Source organism: Callorhinus ursinus, unplaced genomic scaffold (assembly GCF_003265705.2).
Source record: "Callorhinus ursinus isolate GAN/ISIS: 27379988/994484 unplaced genomic scaffold, GSC_fseal_2.0 scaffold20, whole genome shotgun sequence".
Lineage (NCBI taxonomy): Eukaryota > Metazoa > Chordata > Mammalia > Carnivora > Otariidae > Callorhinus > Callorhinus ursinus.
Genome location: NW_027397082.1, coordinates 4,822,551 through 4,844,349, shown reverse-complemented (window position 1 = coordinate 4,844,349; position 21,799 = coordinate 4,822,551). Strand labels below are relative to the sequence as shown.

At 44.0% G+C, this 21,799-nt stretch overlaps 1 protein-coding gene across 5 annotated transcripts in view; it reads right to left on the bottom strand.

The window, feature by feature from the left end:
* Window positions 1-21,799, bottom strand: part of HSPA12A (heat shock protein family A (Hsp70) member 12A) — a 155,941-nt gene that overhangs the window by 133,895 nt on the left and 247 nt on the right. For 2 of the 5 annotated variants that reach the window (XM_025881110.2, XM_073904139.1), the window contains exon 2: window positions 8,138-8,225. In XM_025881110.2, the coding sequence (XP_025736895.1) occupies window positions 8,138-8,225 (88 nt within the window). Of the gene's footprint in view, window positions 1-8,116; window positions 8,226-8,410; window positions 8,430-9,366; window positions 9,464-21,799 lie in introns of those variants that run through there. The other 3 variants (XM_073904137.1, XM_073904136.1, XM_073904140.1) reach the window with 3 other exon arrangements.

The window sequence follows — 21,799 nt, the reverse complement described above, 5'->3', positions numbered from 1 at the left end:
CTCAGCTTAACTGTTACCCCCAAGGATGCTCTTTGGGACTCCTTCCCCCCATCTTTGCTGAGCACCCTCCTAGAATCAGAGCACGCCTATGTAATGACGTATTTATTTCGTCTTTGGGTTATAGTCTGAGGACCTCCCTAAATTACTAGCTCCATGAAGGGACCCTGTTGGCTTCCATGCACTTTTGTCTCCCTGGAATGTGCCAAGGTTCCTGGTATATAGGAGGTGGTTAATAAGTATTGGTTGAATGAAAAGATGAATAAATCCTAACTATTAGAAATTACAAACAGATAGTGTAGGGAAGAACTTTCTGTAATCAGAGCTGCCAACAGGTGCAATGAGCTGTCCTGAGTACCCTTGCACCTCCCTCCATTTGGAACTGTTCAAGCATACGGGGGCAAAGGTGTCATTGCTCCATGACACCTTTGTGTCATGATTAAAGCACCAAAGAGATGGTCATATGGGATTTCTTTCCCTTCTGTTTTAAAATCTCAGAAATAGTTCATGTACTCCAGAAAAATCCTAAAAGACAGGTAAGAAAAGTAAGTAAATCAAATCACCCATAATCTCCCTACCAAGTGATGGCTGCAGTTAATACAGTATAGTTGACCCTTGTACAACACAGGAGTTAGGGGTGCTGACTCCCTGCACAGTGGAAAAATCCCCATACAACTCCTGACTCTCCCAAAACTTGACTACTAATAGCCTACTGCTGAACAGAAGCCTTAGCAATAACATAAACAATTAACACATATTTTATATGTTATAGGTATTATAGACTAGATTCTTACCATAAGCTAGAAAAAAAAGTCACCAAGAAAATCATAAGGGAAAACACATTTACGGTACTGTACTACATGTCTCAAAAATAAATCTGCATATAAGTAGACCCGCAGAGTTCAAACTCAGGTGGTTCAAGGGTCCACTGTATTCTTCTGGACTTTGGCTGTGGAGCATTTCATTGTACAAATACTACTTTAATTAGTACGGGATTATGTCAATCTTTGGACATTCCACAATGTTTAATCAGAGTTCCTAGCTCATATTTATCGGATGTTTAATTAGTGCCAGGCCCTGTGCTAAACATTTCATATGCATTAGATAACCCAACGAGGCGGATACTTAATATTCACATCTCATATTAGAGACGGGGAAACTGGGGTTTAGAGAAATCACCTAACTCTGTCATGATCATAGACTGGGAAATGGCTGAGCCAAATTCAGACGCCAATAATCTGACCTCAGACTCTACAGAAGGTCCCACTTGTGTTTGCTGAATGAATCACCGAGTGAACACACGAGCGAATGAATGTGAGCTCAACTCCCCACACCAGGAAGAATTAAGCTTTTCTTAACCAGCAGGTTGGTTCCTATCTTACAAATGCTCTAAATCTTGTATCCCTCAAGTCTTCTTGGGTTACTCTCTCTTAAGGCTAGAAATGGGGTCCAGCTCCCCACCAGCTAGTGGAGACTCTTCCTCCGGAGGAACCTCCAACACCTTCTTGGATGAACCTCTCTCTGCACGGTCTCCGTGGTCCAGGCTTTAGTCACCTGCAGAGCCCACGCTGGGCCACTTCCAGCCACCAGCCCCCCAATCCACGCCCAAGCTGATGGCCCCCGCGGCCACTCATCCACTTCGAAGATGCGGTGCCACATCCCGCTGGTACAGGCGCCGCCCGTGCTGGTGCCACCGCCACCGCCAGTGCTGGTGCCACCACCACGGTGCAAGTGCCACCAACTCTGCCAGCGCCGGGCTCACCGCCTCTGCTGCCACTGCCGCCGCGTCACCAGAGCTGGGGGGAGGAGGGGCAGGCATGGGGGCTGGGAGCTTTCTGTCACTGTGGGCAGATGAAGGACGGACTGAGAGACATCGGGAAGCCTGCGGAGTCACCCTCTCCTCCAAATGAAGCTTTGCTAGGGACTGTCTCTCGGGCTCTCCTGCCAGAGGACTTCTTGGCTCATACAGAGTTCTGGAAAGCCCAACCCACCTTCCCCAGACGCACCTCTAAATACGCGGGGCGGGGGGGGGGGGGCGCAGCGCAGCCCCAGCTGGGACCCGCCTCCCAACAGCCAACGCCCACCTGCTGGCAGCCCACCCGCACTTCTGTCCCTGTCCCACCGCTGTGGGGACACGGGGGTGGCCTCCCTTTTACCACGCCACAGCCCTCACCGCGCGCACCCGTGGACTCACCTTCTGACTCGGCCCTATTTTCCCCTCAGTCTTGTTTCTCAAATACACCATCCTTATCATTTCACCACAGGAGTGTCTCCAAGGCCGTCTCGGAATAAGGCGGGAAGTTAGAAAAGTAGGAGGAGCTACCAGGAAACGCGTCGATGAGAACGTATAGACGCGCATTTTGAAGAGGGGAAGCCCGTTTCCAACGCTGGTGTGTTTCGTTGGGGATTTTTTTTTTTTCCCTGAAGACTTGAAACGAGCAGAAATTCTTGGCCAAGTGACTTGGGAGTTCCAGGTGAAAAGCAGGGCTCTCTTGGGAAGCTTTGTGAACATGAATTACAAAATTAGAGACGGTTCACTCCCAGCTTTTTGTAGACGGACATTAAAAACACCGTCTGGCACGGTTCATCCCAGGCAAGGTCGGCATTAGGGGCCTCCTCCCTTCCTGACCCTCCAGTCTTCAGCCCAGAACTCCTTCCTTAAAGAGCACCCAGACTCTCATGCCACCCCCGGGTCGGCCGTACCTGACCAATTCATGTTACGGTTTGAACGCCGTCTCTCCATGCTTCCCAGCCAGAAGAGTCACAGAACCCCAAAGGCAGGGCCATCTGCATAACGTATGGGACCCAGTACACACTGAAAATGCAGGATCCCTCATTCAGATTATTAAGAATTTCCCGACGGCAATATCAGAGCATTAAAACAAGCACAGGGCCCCGGGCAACTACAGGGGTACCGCGTCCAAGCTGGCCCTGCCTGCCCAAAGGAACGTAATGACACACCAACGACACTCAGGCATAGTTTAGAAAAGTTATATTTACATATAACCGCAAAGCCCTATTTTTTAATGGAAAAACACTAAAGATTGACAGATGCTTTTAAAAATTTTTAAAAACTTCAGACACGCCATTCTTGCCAAAATGCCAGCTAATTCAGCTCTGCCATTTGGACTCCTTTGGTGAAAAAGCATGAGAGACTGTCTTAACTTTCACCCTACTTCCCTCCAAGTCTCTATACCCTGAAAGCATTTTGCATAACAAGAGAGAAGCCTGGAGTGAGTAACAGGACTGTCAATGCCACAGCAAAGCCGGAAAGGGTCAGATCCCATGGACCTACATGGTTCTCAAAGGATGGACAGGATCTGGCAAGGCCAAGAGGAAGGGAGCAAAGGAGCAGAGAGAGAAGCAAAGGGCATGACTGGTCAGTGGCAGGAAGAGGGTCAACAGGAGAGCAGGGAGGGCTCACCCAGGGCCACTGAACTACTTTAGAAAATCAGTAAGAACCTGACAGCTTGTAAAGTTTTAGAATCCGATTTTAAAACTGCGATTTCATGCTCATGTAGGGTAAAAATAAGTGTGACAAATGGGAACCTGTCTATACATGACACATGAACTGTTTCCCCTCTGTAAGCAAGCAACAGCATGAGCACAGGATCCACAAGGGAGTTTTTTGCCCTTGAACTGGCTATGACTGAATCTTCACCCAACTTTCCAGATCGCATGGGTGCCTCTTAGCTCTAACAGAGCTTTTTGGTTTTGTGCTAAGGCTTCTCTCTGCTAGGTCTTAGTCTTGCCCTTTGCATAATGCATAGCACCTTATAGGACAGAATGAGACCCATGCTCACCATCACTAACAAGCTCAGACTCAAGAAGACCGAATGATGAAGAAAAGTGTTTGGACAAAGTAGGACTCATCTCTATACCTGAGACAATGCATAGTGAAAAAAACTCAAAAACACCCTTCTACCCAGACATCTGCCTCCTCTGATAACCATTGGGCTTAACTGATTCTACACCCAGAGTAGAACTTGGAGAGCTTCAAGGTCTAGCTTTAGGAGTCTCCAGGCCAAAGTACATGTTGTCTCACCCATGCTACAAGGTAACTAGGTTAACACAGACTACAAACTCATCATCCAAAGTCAAAGAGACGGGAATGCATGTATATTTCTCCCAAGACTGATTGTCTCGCTCCCTGCCTCTTACTCTCTTTATATACATATATAGGGCTGTTAATTTATGCAAATATATATATACCTACATATACATATATGTATCTTGTGTATATAACTATATATGTACGTATAGGGTGCATATGTTTTTTTTTTGTTTGTTTGTATATAAAAGACACATATATAGAGAATAAGAGAGGCAGGGAGAGAGAATGTGTGTGTGTATACCCATACACACACCCACACACACATAAATATGTAGTACAATTCAACTCCATTCAATTTCATTAAATTCAACCCACATTTAGAGTCTCTGCCATGTGCTAGCCCTACACCAGGCCCTAGACACAGACTTAGAGGAGAGTGTCACCAAACCCCACGAGCTCACCATCTAGAGGGGAGACACACTGAACACAAACACAAGCATGGAGGCCACTTAATAATGGGAGGCAGCGTGGCTTGGTGGTTCCAGATCAAGGGTGGTTATTATGTGTGCTTGAATCATGCTGGCTGGGCTCAGGTCCCACTCCACCACTTTCAAGCTGTTAGTTGAGCCACAGGCTCCTCATCAGTAAAATGAGCATCTACAACAGCACCTTCTTCATGGGGCAGTGAGGAATGAAGATATAACTAGCAAAAGCACCGACACTGGCACAGAGAAGGCATTCAATAAAAGGGAGCTTTTATTATTACAATGATTATTCTTATTGAGAAGACTGTGAGGTTGTGGGGGGGCACAAAAGAAAGAAAGGTCAGTCGAACTTAGGGGTGTCGGGAGAAGCTTCAGGGAGGAGGTGGTCTAAGGAATAGGTGTTTGTCAGGAGAACAATAGGGAGAGAAGGCATTCCAAGGACAAAAAAAGAGTTGGTTCAAAGGCCCTGAGGCATGAAACATCCTGACAGGTCCTGAGAACTGCCAACAGATCAGCATAACAGAGTAAGGGTTCAAGGTCAAAGAGAAGCCAGCATCAGATCTGAAAGGGCCACCAGAAAGCCTCAAACAATGGAATGACAAAATCAAATTTGCTTTCAGAAAGGTTTAGGTAATATCCAACTGGACATAATTTCCCCATTGTTATCACAAGCACTACCGGAGTATATTAAGGCCACAAAACAGAAGACTTACTGTCATGTATGTGTTCTTTCCTCTCTTCGCAAGTCTTCAAGTTTTCTGTTGCTTTGTTTCAGTTGTAGGAAATGCCTGGCTTACTTTCCCATGCTGGTTTCATTGCTGCAGAAAGTTTTTCTTTACCACTAGTATCTTACAGAATGATTTTTAAATACTCATCTTCCTAACCACAAGGAGGGTCCAGTGGCCACTTCTTAGCATTCGTTAAGAGCCACACACTAAATTGTCTGCCCTCAAAGTCTGCAGACGGCCATCACAGGTGGTCGGTCGGGCCTGGGAGACGGAGGTGGATGTGGGAGGCAGAGCCACGAGGGGTGTCTGTACTGGAACCAGAAGCAAAATCATATCCCAGGATAAAAGCGGGATGAGTGAACCAGGAAGGTCACTGCAGGAGAAGAAAATGAACATGTGCCAAGCACCAAAGGGATGGACCAGAATGCAAAGTGGACCTCTGAAGGGCATTCAGTGACCAAGGAGGTCCCTGGAGGGAAAAATTGGGAGACGGGCAACTGAACTGTCTGGAGGTGTCTGGATTCATTCGCTCACGTGGCATTCATGAGGTCGGCCTATGAGTCGATTCTATTAATTCTCTTTGTTCACGTCTGTCCCGGGTCTGGAGAGAATAGTGTGATGCTGCAGAACCACACATGGTTTCCAGCCATGAAGGACTCAGTGCCACAGAGAGAGGTCTCACTGCGAGCGGGCCCCTGATACAGACCAGGTATCCCCCCAGCGTGCCTAGAGAGGCTGTCTCTTTTCATCTTCATTCCACGCCATTGAGAAAATCACCAGATGGGAAGAGTCTCCTTTCTGGCCCCAATTTTCATTGTTCCCTATCTGAGATAACAGAGGCAGGAGGTGGGACAGAGAGCTGAAAACTGCCAGTTTCAGACGCCTATCACTGTAGTCTCCCTCCTCCTCCCCAGAACTGACCTCTTTGGGTCTGGCCTTCAGATTTTCATAAAACGAACACTGCTTTTTTTCCGATTCATTTTTTCCCCTTTGATTTAACAAGCATGGCCCCCAGATGCTCCTGCATTAATCCTGCCATTCCCTGTCAGACAGACCACTGTCTGTGTGCGTGTGCGTGTGCGTGTGCACGTGCTCCGGTGCGGGTGTGTCCAATTCAGGACAAACAGGGAGTGCTGTCACCCCCACAGGACCCGCCAGGGTGTCAAAGTCAAATTCTGCACTCCAATGTCCTCTCGGTGAGTGCCACGGGAGTGCCTCTTTGTGCAGTGGCTGCTGCAGCCTGGGGCTCCCGAGCACCAGTGATTATTTTGCTTAAGTTGTTAAAAAAAAAAATAGAAAACAAAAACAAAATTATCCTATCAACCTCTCATGTGGCACTCCAACTTAGCTTGTATTTTATGGTCAACCGAGAAACTCAAAGAGCATTGCAGGAACAATTAAAGCAAGTGTGAAAAATAGCAGGATCTCTTATCAATTGCTCTTTGTTTCCCAGACAAAAATTTCTCTCTTGAAAAATCAAATCAGCAATAACTCATTTGTTGAACACCTACTATGTGACAGGTACTCAACATCCAGTTGCACATTAGAAGATTTCTTTTTCATTCTTGTCTTCCCTTTAAAACATTCAAAGCATTGATCAGGATGGTTTAGCTGTTTTCTCTTCAGGCGGTTTTCTTATTATGCGTGTCTTCAGAAGCTTAACACTCTGATGGCTATGCAGAGTTTTCTGGGTCTTTTTTGGTCTGTTTTGTTTTCTTCCTACTATTATTTTGGGGGGGTTGTTTTTTTTGTTTTTTTGTTTTACCTGAAACTTTCCTTTTCTCTTCCTGCTTTCTGATTTTAGGGAGGAAAAAAAAATCTAGCATCTGAGGTCTGAGACCACTTGAAATGTCTGGGCCAGGGATTGCTAATGACCTCCCAGAGATAACCCAAATTGCTGATTTAGCAAAGCCCATTCTTGACCTTGACACAAGACAAGACAGGCAAAGGGAGAGGACTTGCCAGGCAGCAGTGAAAGAAGAGGGATCATGGAAGCGCTCAGATCTCCCCAGTCCCCCTCCCCCATTCAGCAAACACCTGGCTGAGTTGGAAAACATGACCGGTACAACCTTCCTATTGGCACCAATTGAAGCTGTCAGCTCTCGGCTTGTCACCAGTTGCACTGGGAGGCCCCGGGCAGCCACAAGAGCCCTAATTAGGCAGAAATGACACTTCTACAACTGACCTGCCAGGACCTTTGGCAAACCATTTAACATCATTAGTTAACATTTTTAAAAAGTGTGAATGTAAATGAACAGCCAGTGGCTTTCAATGGAGTTTGTCGGTGGCATTCCCCCCCCCCCCCCCCCCCCCCCGCCCCCCAGCTCACTCTTTCTCTTTTTACATGAATAGTCCACTTGTTTCCTCCAGAATTGGAGGGAGGCGCTGGGGAAGAAGAAGAGGACCAGTCCTCTGTGGGGAGAGACATGTTAAAGCATAAACAAGCTCGGAGGAGCAAGAGACCATCTCTTCCTGCCTCTGGATAGGCCTGAACTCCCACACAAGCCCCCAGAGGCAGCGGAGCCGGGCAGGGAGGGGAGAGAAGCACGCCCAGCCAGATCCCGCTCCGGGAGCTGTGCTTGTGAGTGTAGATGTCGGGCTGTCGCCCATTCCAGGCTTTGAGTAGGTGGGAAACAATTTCATTTCTTGGCTCAAGGGTGCTTCTGAAATACTCTTTCTCTCGTACCTCTTAACGCTTGTTAGCACTTTGAACGAGCAGATGTTCCGCAGTGATTTAGCAAATATCTTGCGTGTGCTTCAGTCTAACTGTACCAGCAAGAAATGGACCTCGTCCCTCTCCAAAGGAATGAAATCTGGGGGATGACGACTTCCGACGCCAGTTTGGTACTTACACAAATTCACTCCTTTCCTACCTGAAGCTGGTATTTCCCACCTGGAATCACACTTCATTTTGCTCTTTGCTGCACACCCACAGAGTCCGTACATGCCAACACTCTCCATCTGTAGGAAGGGGGAAAAGAGTTTCACTGTGAAAACGTCACTTTGTTTGTCTGCTTCTGCGCTGCTCTCAAAGCGTGGGTTCGTGCTGGGTGACAGCTGAAAGAGGCCACACAGAGTAGAAGGGAAGCAAACAGGTAAAGGGGGTCAGCAGAGGGGCCAGGTTCCTGAAGGGCCTTTGCACTTACCATCCACTGGTTGTGTGGCTTGGGCAAGGTGCTTTGCCCTAAGTCTCAGATGTTTTCATCTGTAAGACAGAGATAATGCCTTACTACTTCCGGTGAGAAAAAGAATAGATGGACATATCATGAGAACCGGAAGGCCCCATGTAAAGGTAAGGATTTCCAGACCTTTTAGAGCTGCCAAAATTGAGGCGTGGTGCCAGGCTCTCAGCTTAGTGAGACTCTGTCCTCTTGCTTCTCAAGATAGGCTGGACAAAGCCACGACACCACCAGCACATCCCAGGTCCCTCCCTGTCCCCCCCCCCCCCCGCCCCACCTCCACTCCTGCGTATTCTCCAAAGGGCTGTAAGTACCACAAAGACAAGTGCAAGACAAATTCCCAAAACCCATGGTCCTATCAGCTCTTTAGCCTCTCTGCTAGATCCTAGGCAGTATGAGAGGGGAAGCCCATTTGTCTATCACTGGATTTCCAGAAGCTCCGAGGACAGCGGTGGGGACACAGTAGATGCCCAAAAGGTTTAATGCATCGAAATGCGATGCAGCTTCCAGACATGTGCTGACAGCAGTCGGAATGTGTGCTTTACGAAGGCAGCCCAGATCCCGAATTAGGAGAGCTTGACTTATCCCTGAATTAAAAAGGAGTCAAATCAAGCCGGAGGCCTGTGATGGCGAATGCCTGCTAGGTAGCCATAAGAGAGAGAAGCAAAAGAAAACAATCTTAGTTTAGGGCAGAAAGAGGGAGAAAATACTGGAAAACGTCCTTAATAACAGCAAATGGGAAAGGGAGAGAAGAGCTCCTCGTGATGGGAGTATTTAGTGCTTTTAAGCTAAATACCTCAGCATATTAAGCAAATAGAGAAAAGGCAGCTAGAAGATGTCAGCAAATTGAACTGAACAGTGCTCAGAAAGCTCAGAAAGCCGATAGGAGGTGTCTGGGTTTGACCCCTTTTCCCATCACATGCCTGGTCTGCGCCCGCGTGTTTAGTGTTGCTTCTCCTCTCCAGCTGCGGAGCTTATTGAAAAGCTCTTGCTCCCCGCCTGGTTTTGGCACATTTTCTGCAGGTGCCTCCTACTGTGGCCACAATGGGCTGCTAGGGAGGTTTAGACCTGTCAACAGCTCCGGGGGAGGGGCGGCGGCGGCGGAGGGAGCGCAGCCATTGTCTTAAAGGGCCAGTGACATTGTGCGCCTCCCAGCCTGCAGCACCGGCACCTGCTAATGAGATGAATCCTTTCTCCCGCTCGCTCTTTCTCTCTTTAATGATTTAACTTGATCGCTTTGGCTCCTTTCTGGACAGGGAATTGCTCCGTTGATAATATAAAGTAATTGCCTGTAAAACATTGCTCCGCAACTACTCCCTTCCCTGGCTGAAAATGTCACAGCAATTGAAAAGCTCTTAGCCCAGTTCAAGAATGAGGTTGCTCAGGAGACCGGTCTTTGCATACATCTTCAAGCACTCACGGTTCTGAGCGTTGCAAGTTCTTGGTGTGTCTAATTTTTAAGACAGAGACTTCTCCCTCCTGCAGCTCAATAGGGTGGTGTGTGCCACTGGACAACTAACCGGACTAAAAATTCTCCTCAACGCTAGAATTAAGGGTTCATTCAGGGAAAGACATTCTTTTCTCAGAAGCCCCGAATTTGGAGGGATGGCTACATGGGTCAAGTGGAATTTAGGAGAGTGTCCTCGTTCTCATCATATAAAAAGAAGGTATCTTTGTCTAGGAGGGAGTGGGGGCCTTGGTTTTGCAAAGTGGACTCGATGCTCTAATTGTTTAAGATTTGCTGATTTTTTTCAGACCTGTCACTTGGCGGCAGCAGTGACACACTGTGGGAATGGGGACAACACGCTTGCGTTTTTATACTTTATTAGTCATTGCCACGCCAACGTGGAGAGTAATTCACCTGGAGAAAAATCACTTTGTCGTAGGCATGAACCCGCCAGCAAAATAAACAGTGGTTAGTGACTGTTTCATTTTCCTCTGACAGATGAAAGCCTAAGTCTGTATCTGAATAAGAGAGAGAAACTTTTTTCAGTTTAATTGGTGAAAGCACCACTTGCTAAATGAGAGGCTGCCGTGTTACTAATTCAGGAACAAAGCCCCAGGTGAATCACCTTCCAACCGGATGAGCCATGAATATTTTTTGTAGCTGATGAAATAAGGGCAGTAGACATGATTATGGTACTTTATAAAAAGGCAAAAACATCTGCCTGCTTACCTGACAAACCAGGGGATAGAGAACATAGCTACCAAAAGGCCATTTAAAATTATAAATCTGAAGAAAGCCACACAACTTTTTCCAGCTAACCCTCTGAGAGGCCACGGTACAAGAGCCACAACCATAAACAGGTATAGCACTTTTTTCTCAGAATTTAGGAATTTTGGACTTTAGATTTTTAAATCTTGTAATATTGTCATACTATGCCAGATTTTCAGTTGGGACAATTACACATATTATACCAAAATAACTGTATATCATAAAAGGTATTTTTCCTTTACCCATAATGAAGAGAATTTAAAAAAATCTTTAATTTAAACCCATTAAATAAATTGATTCCTAAATAGAAGAATTATGTTGACAGCTTTTCGCCAGCAACTAGAGGTTTTTTTCTATTTGCTTATATGAAGATGTGTGTGTGTGTCTGAAATGAAGGTGTGGAACTAAATGACCCAAAAGTTCCGCCTGGCTCTATGATTTTCTTATCTATAAAGATGATTCCTATCATGGAAACAAATAAACAGTAAATATGACCACACAGTTATTTCTAACAGCTTTGCCTATTAGACAGGCGGTCAAGACAGAGGAAGAATGGGTTAAGTTCCTGCAGCCACAGCCAAGGAGAGCCTGGACAGTCAGGGCTAGAATCCCAAACCCCCTTGCAAAAGATGGCCCAGGAAGCAGGAATGTGGGGAAGGTCATCCTGGAGGGAGGGTGTTAGGGGAGTGGAAGGCCTGCTGCGGGTACCCAGGCTGGGGTCCTCGGGCATGAACTCCCAGAGCAAGCCTGGGTGGACAGTGTGAACACCGTTTCACTGTATTTTTGGAGGAGGGAAAAAAAGAACGTGTGAAGAGGACAAAAACAAGTCAAACAAACACAGGGTCAGTGGAATGAACATCAAACGCTAATAGTAGCCCCAGGACTGGTTTCACTTTTGCATCCTGCTTTTTCATATATCTGCACACGAGGTTAAGAGGCCTGAACAGAATTCCCAAGTTCAGAGACAAAATGGGGATTCACGTCTCATTGCTCATGTGGATCTTTGCAGCACATTCGAAACCATCTGACTGCACAAGGCAGAAATTAACCTTGGGTTACATGCGTTTGAACTTTGCACTAAATAGGGTTTGTCAAGATGTTGGGCATGTGTTTAAAAAGAAAAGAATGTATTTTAAAATGCTGCATCATTCCTGCGTCTGTGCATCCCTAACTGGTGCAAGGTTCACACCAGCGATGAGAGTTATACCCCGGGCTAAAATGTGATTGTTCTCTAGGGTAAAAGCTAACATTCTTCATAATCAGATCTGTACATTTACTTATGCCGTGAGAGCCACAGACATTTCAACCTGGGCCCCTTTATTTATTTATTATTTACATTTGCTACTGCCATGTATCCCATAAAAGTTAACACACAGAAATGTTAAGATCTTTTATACTCAAATAAAAAGTTTACATCAAGCAGATGTACAATAGTACCTGTTGAAATGTTTGTAGTCACTTACTTTCCAGTCAGAAAATGATGTCAATTTAAAATCTGCTTTATAGCTCCTGAATTAACAGAACCACTGGATAAGGGAAGAAAAAGATTTTGCTATTTCCTCCCTCGGTGGAATGCACGGGCTCATTCTAAATCAACACTGCACCTGCAGGGTTTGTGAGGACGTCAGACAACACGGAAGCTATGTAAGCACAGACTTCAACCCCCTCCCCCTACGAAGAGCTCGGTTCTACTTTGTTTCTTGCAATTTTCTTAGAATTACATGCTGCCAAGTTTCCTTTTCTTCCAACAGTCAGAAAGCACTAAGTAGCCAAAGAAACGTTACCATACTGTCTCTCTCCAGTTTGTATGATACAGGATTACAGCCCCTTTCCTCCAATCCAAGTTTCCAGAGTTCGGCTTATTTTAAAACATCCAATTGAGATAGATGCACTTGAGTAATCAACACAAGTATGACTGACCCAAAGGACTAGCTGTAGACACCAACCATTGAAAACCTGACATTTTTTACCTACGTATCTTGTGAAAAGTAGATGGGATAGGCTAGCACGAGGTGTATATACTGAAGTCTAAATTTGCAGAGTGAGGGGAAGTTGCTCAGAAACACGGTAATCAGAGGGGCTGATCCTGATGTGACAGCTGAGCCTTCACCCCAGAGGGTACGGGAGCATGTGTGTGACGTTTTCTGACCCACCAGCAAGGGTCCCATTTTGTGCCAAGTAGCATTGCATTTGTTTCTTAGCATTAGGGCTTGGAAAGAGTGTGAAAAGTTCAAGGCTTGCCCCTAGTGAGTTAGAGTCAAACCCAGGCAACATACGCAAGGGAAGGTAAAAAGGTTATTTTTAGTTAAACAAACAAACAAACAAACAAACACATGGTGATTCCTTCTGTTTTCATATAACAAATAATACTTGGACATAAAGTCCATTGCAAATACAAATGAAAAGATCTTTGAATCTTCAATGCCTCATTTTGGTTGCATTTCCTGCTTTTGCAGATTTACCATTGTCTCAAGAAAAGACAACTATTTTCCAACCATAGATTTATAAGGAATGTAAAAAATTATTTACCGAACAGATATTTTTCTTGCAATGGTCTTAGTCAAGAATTCAAAATGCCTGGATTTTCAGTAAAGTAATAAATAATGATACTTAGGACGATATACATTCTAAAGCTTACAAATTGATAACCACACATTTTAGTTATTTCAAATATCATACTTGCAGAGTTGTTTTTGTTCTTATTCCACAAAACATAGTCCTTGATTCTTGCTCTATAAAATATAGTCTCTGAGGTTGTATTCTCAAAATCAGCACATAAGCCTTATTTTCCCTTGCATACTGTCAGCTTGGCTATCAAGAAAAAAGAAAGCATTTAATGATTAGACAGCCAAAGTTTAGGTCAGATCCACAAGTTAATAAAAATTCCAACAAGTGTTGGCATGGAATAATTTTATGGCCAGAGGAAATTTGTTACTAGTTCTCTCAAACAGGAACTCTACTTTTAATACTGTAGAAGTAGAAAAATTCTTTAGAAGGCCCAGATACCTCACGTTAACTGAGACGCTCTTTGCTATGAAATCCTGTCTCGTGAATTTGTTACATGCTCTTCTCTACTTTCAAATTCCCATAAAGGTTCTTAAGGCTAGAGTGCAAATATTTGGCCATGAACTCTGGGAAAGAGGGTTACCTAGAATGGCTCAGGGATATTTTAAATCACCCGGTTGTTCATAAATCAACTCAAATTTTTACAACAGTCTAACAGTAGCTGTTGGGCAAAGGCGGCTCCTTCTAGGAGTTGGCCAGTTCCGACCAACAAAGGCAGTGGCAGAGGGTGGATCCTGGGTGACCCATGTTGTTTCCTTTGGCCGTATCTCTGTGCACACAAAAAGAAGAGGAGACCAGGGCAGGCACCAGATAACTTCTATTCCAACCTCACTTTGCCTCAATTTTTCATTTCAAGTGAAAGTGCCCTTACACAAAATCATCCTAATACCCATCACTCTTTATTCCTGTCTGAGCACAACTGTGTTAGATTCTCTCATACTTTCCTTTTCCTTCCTGTCTCCAAACTGTAGCATTTAAAGATGGTTATGCTGACTGTAGCCCAAGCAGAAGACAGTTATCATTAAAAACATATTAAAATTATTTCCACTTTAGAAATAACATTTTAGCCTTTCATCCTAACTATCTCTCTCCATAAGTATTAATGGAAACATTATTTTTCTGAGAAACTAATTCTGATCATTACTGCTTTTATTTCTACAATATCCACCTAAAGTTCTGAATGCACAATCACAAAATATAAGTGGTGTTTAATTAAAAACAGGATCTACTGTCCCGTGTTAACATATAATTCTGTGTATTTTTTAATTATACAGAGATTTAATCTAACACATTAGATTGGCATTAGAGATTCATTCACAAACGTCACCTTAAATAATTCTGGAAATATATAGGGGCCCCAATGATAGTACTTTATATATGATTGTCATATATAAAAGTGATGCCATTAAATCAAATCAATACTGAAAAATTTGCCTAAAATGATTTTGCTAAAACTTCCTGGAAATTTACTCCCCAAAATTACTCCCCCAAAAGAAATAATTCTCATCTGCATCTATGGCTACAATTTTTTTTTTTTAAATTTGAGAAACAAAAATTCTCAAACATCTTAAACAAGACCCCTGAAAAGGGGCAAATCAAGGAAGAAAAAGAAAACAAATATGACTCTACATTTTGCCAACAACAAATGTCAAAAGTCAAGTCCTAAATTTTTGACAACTGAATTCTAAATTCCCCAAATAATGTTTGACATTTTAACATTACCATCAGATTCATGACCAGGCCCGTAGAAATCATCAGTTACAAAGGCATAGAGTGTTTTGATTTCACTAATAAGAAATAGATAATTCCTCTTAAGCAGATTAACTTAAAGTACATTTTCAGGGAAGCTAAAATCCCCTTCAGTCAAGTTCTTAAGTTTAATTACAAAAGTCAAACAATTTATTGGCTTTCATTCAAGCGCAACAACAAAATAGGTGGGCACACCACTCTCAGGGGCCAGGAAACTAACTTTGTAGCAGTTACAGAGAAAGCATTTTCAGCCATAACTTGATAAAACATCAAACTGGTCCTCTTAACTGGGATTTCTCCTCTCTTCTTTGCTGCCCCCTATGTAGGAAAGATGTTTATTTAACATTTTCTTCATTCCCAATAAATGCAATTACTATATTTTGCTGCTTTTATATTAATAAGTACAAATTAGAAAACCTGGCCTTTGTAGGATATTTTATATGTATTCGTTTTGCTTTATTAGCCCCATAATTAGGCCACAGAAATACTCTTAAGTTGTATCCACTTCTGCAGAGTTAGAAAAGTATCTATTTAAAAATGGCAAAATAGCTTGCTTTAAAGAATTTTTGCCTGATTTTTTTCCCCTTTCTTTTTACTGTCTAAACTCACTGGGTAATTGCCCTACTCCCCATTTCATTCTGCATATATAGAAATTGTGTGTCTATATCCTGAAAAATACCAATTAAACTGCCAGCAATAGCATCTCCAACAGTATCTTTTGGTCTTCAGTGTCAAAGCCCTCTGAACAAATGACCGGAAGGCTAGATTTAAAACAGCCTTTGACAGGATGCCGGTTTTGAACACTCAAATTACAACCACTGCTTCAGCTTTTTGCTTTATTTGGGAAACAAGAGAGAAATAATGCATCAACTCTATAATTTTGAGCAAATGGTAAAGTTTAAAACAAAAGTGGTAGATTACCAGGAGGTCTGATTATCTCAAGAGGTCACTAATATTGTTTTAAAAGGGTGGGGCATTCCCCTTATCATTTAATTCAATTCCACCTGAATTCCTGTACAAAGCTAAATAAAGGTCTTCAGACAATCACAGCAAAACTCTAAAAGTGTTATTTTCCTTCTCCTTAATTTCTTTGGTAATAATGACATCATTTACTATGTGTTGGGCATAGTGGGAAGAAGTTTCATGAATTTTCAAATTTCATCTCATAGCAATCCTATGAAATTGAAAATATTAGGTGATGAGCAAATGGGCTCAGAGAAGTCAAGTAACGTGTACAAGGTCATACAGCTGGGAACTGGAAGAACCAGGTCTTGAACCCATGTGGTCTGGTTCCAAGGCCCAACACTTCTAGGCCTTCTTGGCTGTATCCACAATCAATTCATTCCTGGGTGAAGCCTTACCCATTCTCTTTCTGACATGATCCATGAAGAAATCTCTTAGAGCAGAGGTTCTCAATCTTGGCTGCACATTAATATCATATATATAAAAAAAAAAATACCTCTGTGTGGGCCCCACCCCTGGAGATTCCAATTTAATAGGTCTGGGGTAGGGCCCAGGTATCAGTATTTTTTAATACTACAGCATTGAACAGATAATCTGCCTCTTCCTGGTGCTTAGATTCTAACAGGGCTTAGATTCTGCCAGAATCTAGTAGAATCCCCAAGTGATTCTAATGTGCAGCCCAGACTGAGAACCAGTGACCCAGAGATTAACACCATTTACCCAGGCTCCTTTCTCCAAGCCCTCAATGTGAGCAACTCAACTGGCTTCTTCCAGAAAGGATAGCCAAGAGCCTAGCAATTGCTGACATGAGACAGCGGGATCTGACTACAAGACTTCTATATTTGAGAAGCAGAGGAGTCCAGCGGTGTGTATGGGGTGGGCGGGAATGCATGGGCACTGGAATCCCCTAGGCCTGGGTTCAAATTCCATCTCCACCATTTGCTAACTGTCGCTTTGAGCCAACCGCTTACCTTTTGTGGTTGTTTTGCAGATTCAATGGGATGATATAAGGAAAACCCCAGGTAGATAAAAGTTTTCCCTCAGTGGTAGTTGTTGCCCTGGTTTTTGTTGTTATTTCTAGCACAGGAGTAATGACTACTGTTGGGAGACACTGGTAATGAAAAAAATCAAATTACAAAAAACGTTTTATTATTAGTGAAATCATTCCTACTCTTATTACTTAGCATTTAATTTACAGCTCTTTATATTGCAATTAGCTTGGCAATCCTATTTCTCATTCATGACAACTGGGCGAGGAGGGGTAACATTATTAATCCCATTTTCTAGATGGGGAAAAGGCAACATTTCCATCTATTCTGTCTCCAGTTTCTATGATTCTATGATTAAAGGCACCTGCAATCATGTTCATTAGTTCCCTATGAAAAATGATATTCAACACAGATGGCAAATGCAGGCAAGAATTAACAAGCACTTGATAGCAACCCCAAAATAACATCTAAACAATCACTTCTGAACATTAAAGTCATGGCAAACAAGTTCCAATTTATATAAAGGTGTTGGAAAGGATTAAAGGAAAATGAACAAATATATTTTTCTTTTCCTCATTCATTTAGGAAATGTCTGAGTTTAGAAATCCTTTTTGAAATGCAGACTGAAGAATGATTAATTTCCTCCATGAAGGGTCTTCATTTAGCAGATAGGACTAGGCTAATATGTCCTGATGTTTTATCTTGAATCTGAGCTACAAAATAGTACAGGTCTAGGATGAGGAAACCTGGCTCCATGGCTCTCAGTCGAGCTCCCTGAGAAGCCCGTGCACTGTGCGCAAGGGGCTCGCCATTCCAAACATCCACCAAACACACACCCGACACTGGAGAGTGGCTTGCCTGTAAACATATTCTTTGTTGTATGTATGGAGTTTACATGAATGAAATGCATACAATTGTTCCAGACATACTACTGAATTCATACTCACTGCATATAACCACTGTTATATGGGGGGGGTTCCCCTCGATTTTTTGTTGTTAAAAAGGAGTCTTCCTATTCAAAACGCTTAGGAAACTATTGCTCTAGTCCAGCCACTCATTTGATTGATGAGGTCTAGATCTGGGGGACAGGTGGGACTCCAATCTGTCTTCTACTTCCCAAATGGCCCTTGTCCCACACCATACCTCCCTTCTACTGTGGGCGCCCCATCCATGGGAAGTCAACAGTAATGGCTGTGTCCTCTATCTAAAGGAGGAGACTATAGTCCTACCCTCCCTCCCTGGATATGTTCCAGAACTTTCCTTATCTCCTGAGCCTTTCCTTTGCCTTTCCTTCCCTTCTTTTTCTTCCCCTCAACTCCTCTGTTTATACCTTTAGGGTTAGCAACACTCAAACCCTTTCAAGCTCTGATGTTCTTTGAGTGCCTGGACATTCAGTCTCAATATGAAATGGAAATATAATCACCAAGGTACTAAAACAAGGAATGTGAGAAGTATGTATACAGTAAGCATGCACATGAATATATTTTACAGCTAAAACCCCAGTGCTTCTAATATCTACAGAAAATAAGAAAATTGAAATATTCATGAATAGTCATTTTATTTCATCTGGCTCTGTCAATACTAATAGGATGTTAATAAACCCTAGCATACCAACTTTTCAAAATGCTTTCACATCTCTTAATGCAGTTTATTGTCCTGATGGCTCACCAGGATGTAAGTGCTAGGATTGAGGGCCACGAGAACTAAGTGCCATGAAGAGAAGAAAATGTTACCTATTTTATTCACTGCTGTTTTCCCAGTGCCCCGAAGAGCATCTGGCACATGGTAGACATTCAATAACTCTTTGTTGATTGAGTGAATGACAGAAGTAAACAGGGATGGTGGTTTTAGCTATTTATTTAGCCTACATATAGTTTTATTTTTAAGAAGATGGGATGATTCTATAAGGGAACCACTGTGTTCCTAATGATCTCTTTTTTTCAGTCCTTAATTCTCCTTTAATTCAGTCTTTAATGTGATGTAATATTCTTCCTTCAAATATTTTAATGTAATTGTCCAAAGTTATACAAGCAGCACATTCATTTTAGGAAAATCAGATACTAATATATAAAAAGAAAATTGGGGCACCTGGGTGGCTCGGTCAGTTGGGCATCTGCCTTCAGCTCAGGTCGTGAGCCCAGGGTCCTGGGATCGAGCCCCGCATTGGGTTCCCTGCTTGGCTGGGGGCCTGCTTCTCCCTCTCCCACTCCCCCTGCTTGTGTTCCCTCTCTCGCTGTCTCTCTCTCTCTCTATTAAATAAATAAAATCTTATAAAAAAAAAGATTTAAAAAAAGAAAATTAAAATTCCCAATGATCTCATTACCCAAGGACAACAGAATTAATATGCTAACATATATTCTTTCCGATTTTATTCTAGGCATATGTACACACACACATCTAACACAAAACTCTCTGCCTTAGACATCAGGATTTGGACTGTTTTCTTTCTTCCCAAAGCCCTTTTTGCTTATTGCCTATTATAGCACCTTACCCTCCTCCTATGTCCTAAATATATTTCTTCCTCAACATTTAGGTCCTTGCTTCAAGAGGATATTTTTTCCCCTTTTCCCTCCAGAGGATTCATCTATTCTTATTTCAACTTTAAGTTCCATGTGGATGGGTGATCGCTGTATCATCAGTCCTCCCTTTTCTCTGAGATACCAGTGCTCCACAAGTTCCACACATCTAAAACCAAATGCACCATGTTCCTTCCACCAAAACCACATCACTCACTCATCTATCCCATTTCTATCAACTGTAAAAGAACTCTACAAGCCATCCTCAATGGCATCATCTTTGGTCCCCCAATCACACATCCCATCACTCACAATGATTTCCATCCTTCTTCCTATTAAATGTCACCCATCTCTTGCCATTGCTAGCAGTGTGGTTCAGGCCCTTACAACAACATGATTTTCTACCTGTGTCTCCTGCTTTCTCTACCACTAAACACCCACCAAGCTTACCCACTGCTGCCAGCTAACTTCCTAAAACACCACTTCCATCTTGGCCACCCTACTTTTCCATCCTGATGTCTCATTATTCCTGAAAACAAATCCTTTGCTCCAGCCAGCCTGGTGTATTCATTATTCATTCAAATCCAAATCATTTCGAGTTAAGTATTTATTAAGCATTCTTTATGTGTAAAATCCTTTCATTCATTCAACATATATTTATTGAGCAATGATTCTGTAAGGTAATATACTGGGGACACAATGGTGAACAAGACTGACCAAGTATCTCTCCTCAAGGAACCTGGAGGCCAGTGGGTTATAGATGGGAGACTCCAAAATGTGGTGGTCCCAGCCCAGGATACTTCCAACCTTCCATTAAAGTGTCAAATGAGTCAAGACATCCCTGAGGGCTGAGCTTTGTGGCCCAGGCTGCAAGCGGGGAAGGAGTTCTGAAGAAAGGAAGGGCTGAGTGAGGAGAGCTGGTGCAGAGCACAGCTTCTCTGCAGGTGTGGGACCCAGCCTGGCATTGAAGAATGGGCATCCCAGAGAAGGGGGTGCCTTCCATCCACCGGGACAGGAGGAAAGGCGCACACGTGGAATGGGCACAAGGGCAGCAACAGCCCTGGCTTATTTTGTATGAAGGTTCCTTCAACTAGTCAGCAGAGCACACGCCCTGTCCCTGCGGGCCCGGCCTGGACGGTTATGTGAAGGTGACTCAGCCTGGGCTCCTACCATGGAGGGATTTCCAGCTAGCAAGGAGGGTAAGGCAGGCCCATGAGGATCTGTCACACCCCAGAAAATGAGGTGTTCCATTAGAGATTCAGAGACAACACTGACGGAGTTCAGAAAGGGGTACATGTCTGGGTTCCTATAAGAGTATTTATTGAATCACATATTGCTATACATCTACATGCATCTATTGAAAATAACCATCCTGTTTTAAAGTGTTTTCTCATTCACTTTCTCATCTTATCCTAAGTGACTTGTGAAGCAGGCAGAATAGATTGGATTGCTTTCCAGATGAGCAAAATACAGCACAGATGTTTTAAGTGATCTGCTTAAGTCAGGAACACAAACAGGCAAGAGTAGAACAAGAACACCCTGTCCATCTCGGCCCATTCCTGCAGAAGTATCTAGAGCAAAGGGCACAAGAAGCTCTATAATCGCGCATGACACCTAGCAGGTGTAATGAAGCCAAGTAGACAGCTGGATTTGAAAGGGTAGGACTGAGGCAGCCTCTGAAGGTACAAGAGAAGGGATATGACCCAATGAAGTCTTACATTCCCGCTTTTCCTTCTCAAGTCTTGCCTGTATCATTCCCCGCCCCTAGGCCTGTCCAAGCCATAACCATTCGTGGGGTTCACCCCGAATTTTTCGGGCCACACTGGTTTTCCCTCCCACTGATCTCCCAGGGTGGGGGTGGGGGGTCGCGTAGCCGGTTCTCTCCCGCACACCACAGTGTGCCCAGACAGCACACTGCTAGGCTCAGGGCAGGGGGCTAAATATGGGCGAATGAATGAATTCCTGGTACCTCCACGGCCCAGTGAGGGTATATCGGTCCCCATGAGTGGGCCAGCATGGGACACCCTCGCCACCCAGAAGAGCTCACCGACCGCGAGCAACGAGGGGGTTGGAGGGGAGGGGGAGGCAAGATGGCCCGGGGCCGTGGGGACCACGATGCGCCACCAGAGGTTCCGGTCCCCCGCTGGAGGCCGGGGCTAACGCTCCCACGCTTCCGCAGAAAGCATTTCCTGAGAGCGTGAATTCTATTGTCGGGGAAAGGGGTAGAAAATGACACCGGCAGAGCAAAAGCGTAGGGACTAAAGGAGCCCAAGCCCCGGGGCCATTCCCTCAAGCTGAGGAGGGAGGAGAGCCCAGGAGCCATGCGCAGCTCCGGCCACGGCAAGAACCCGGGCTGGAA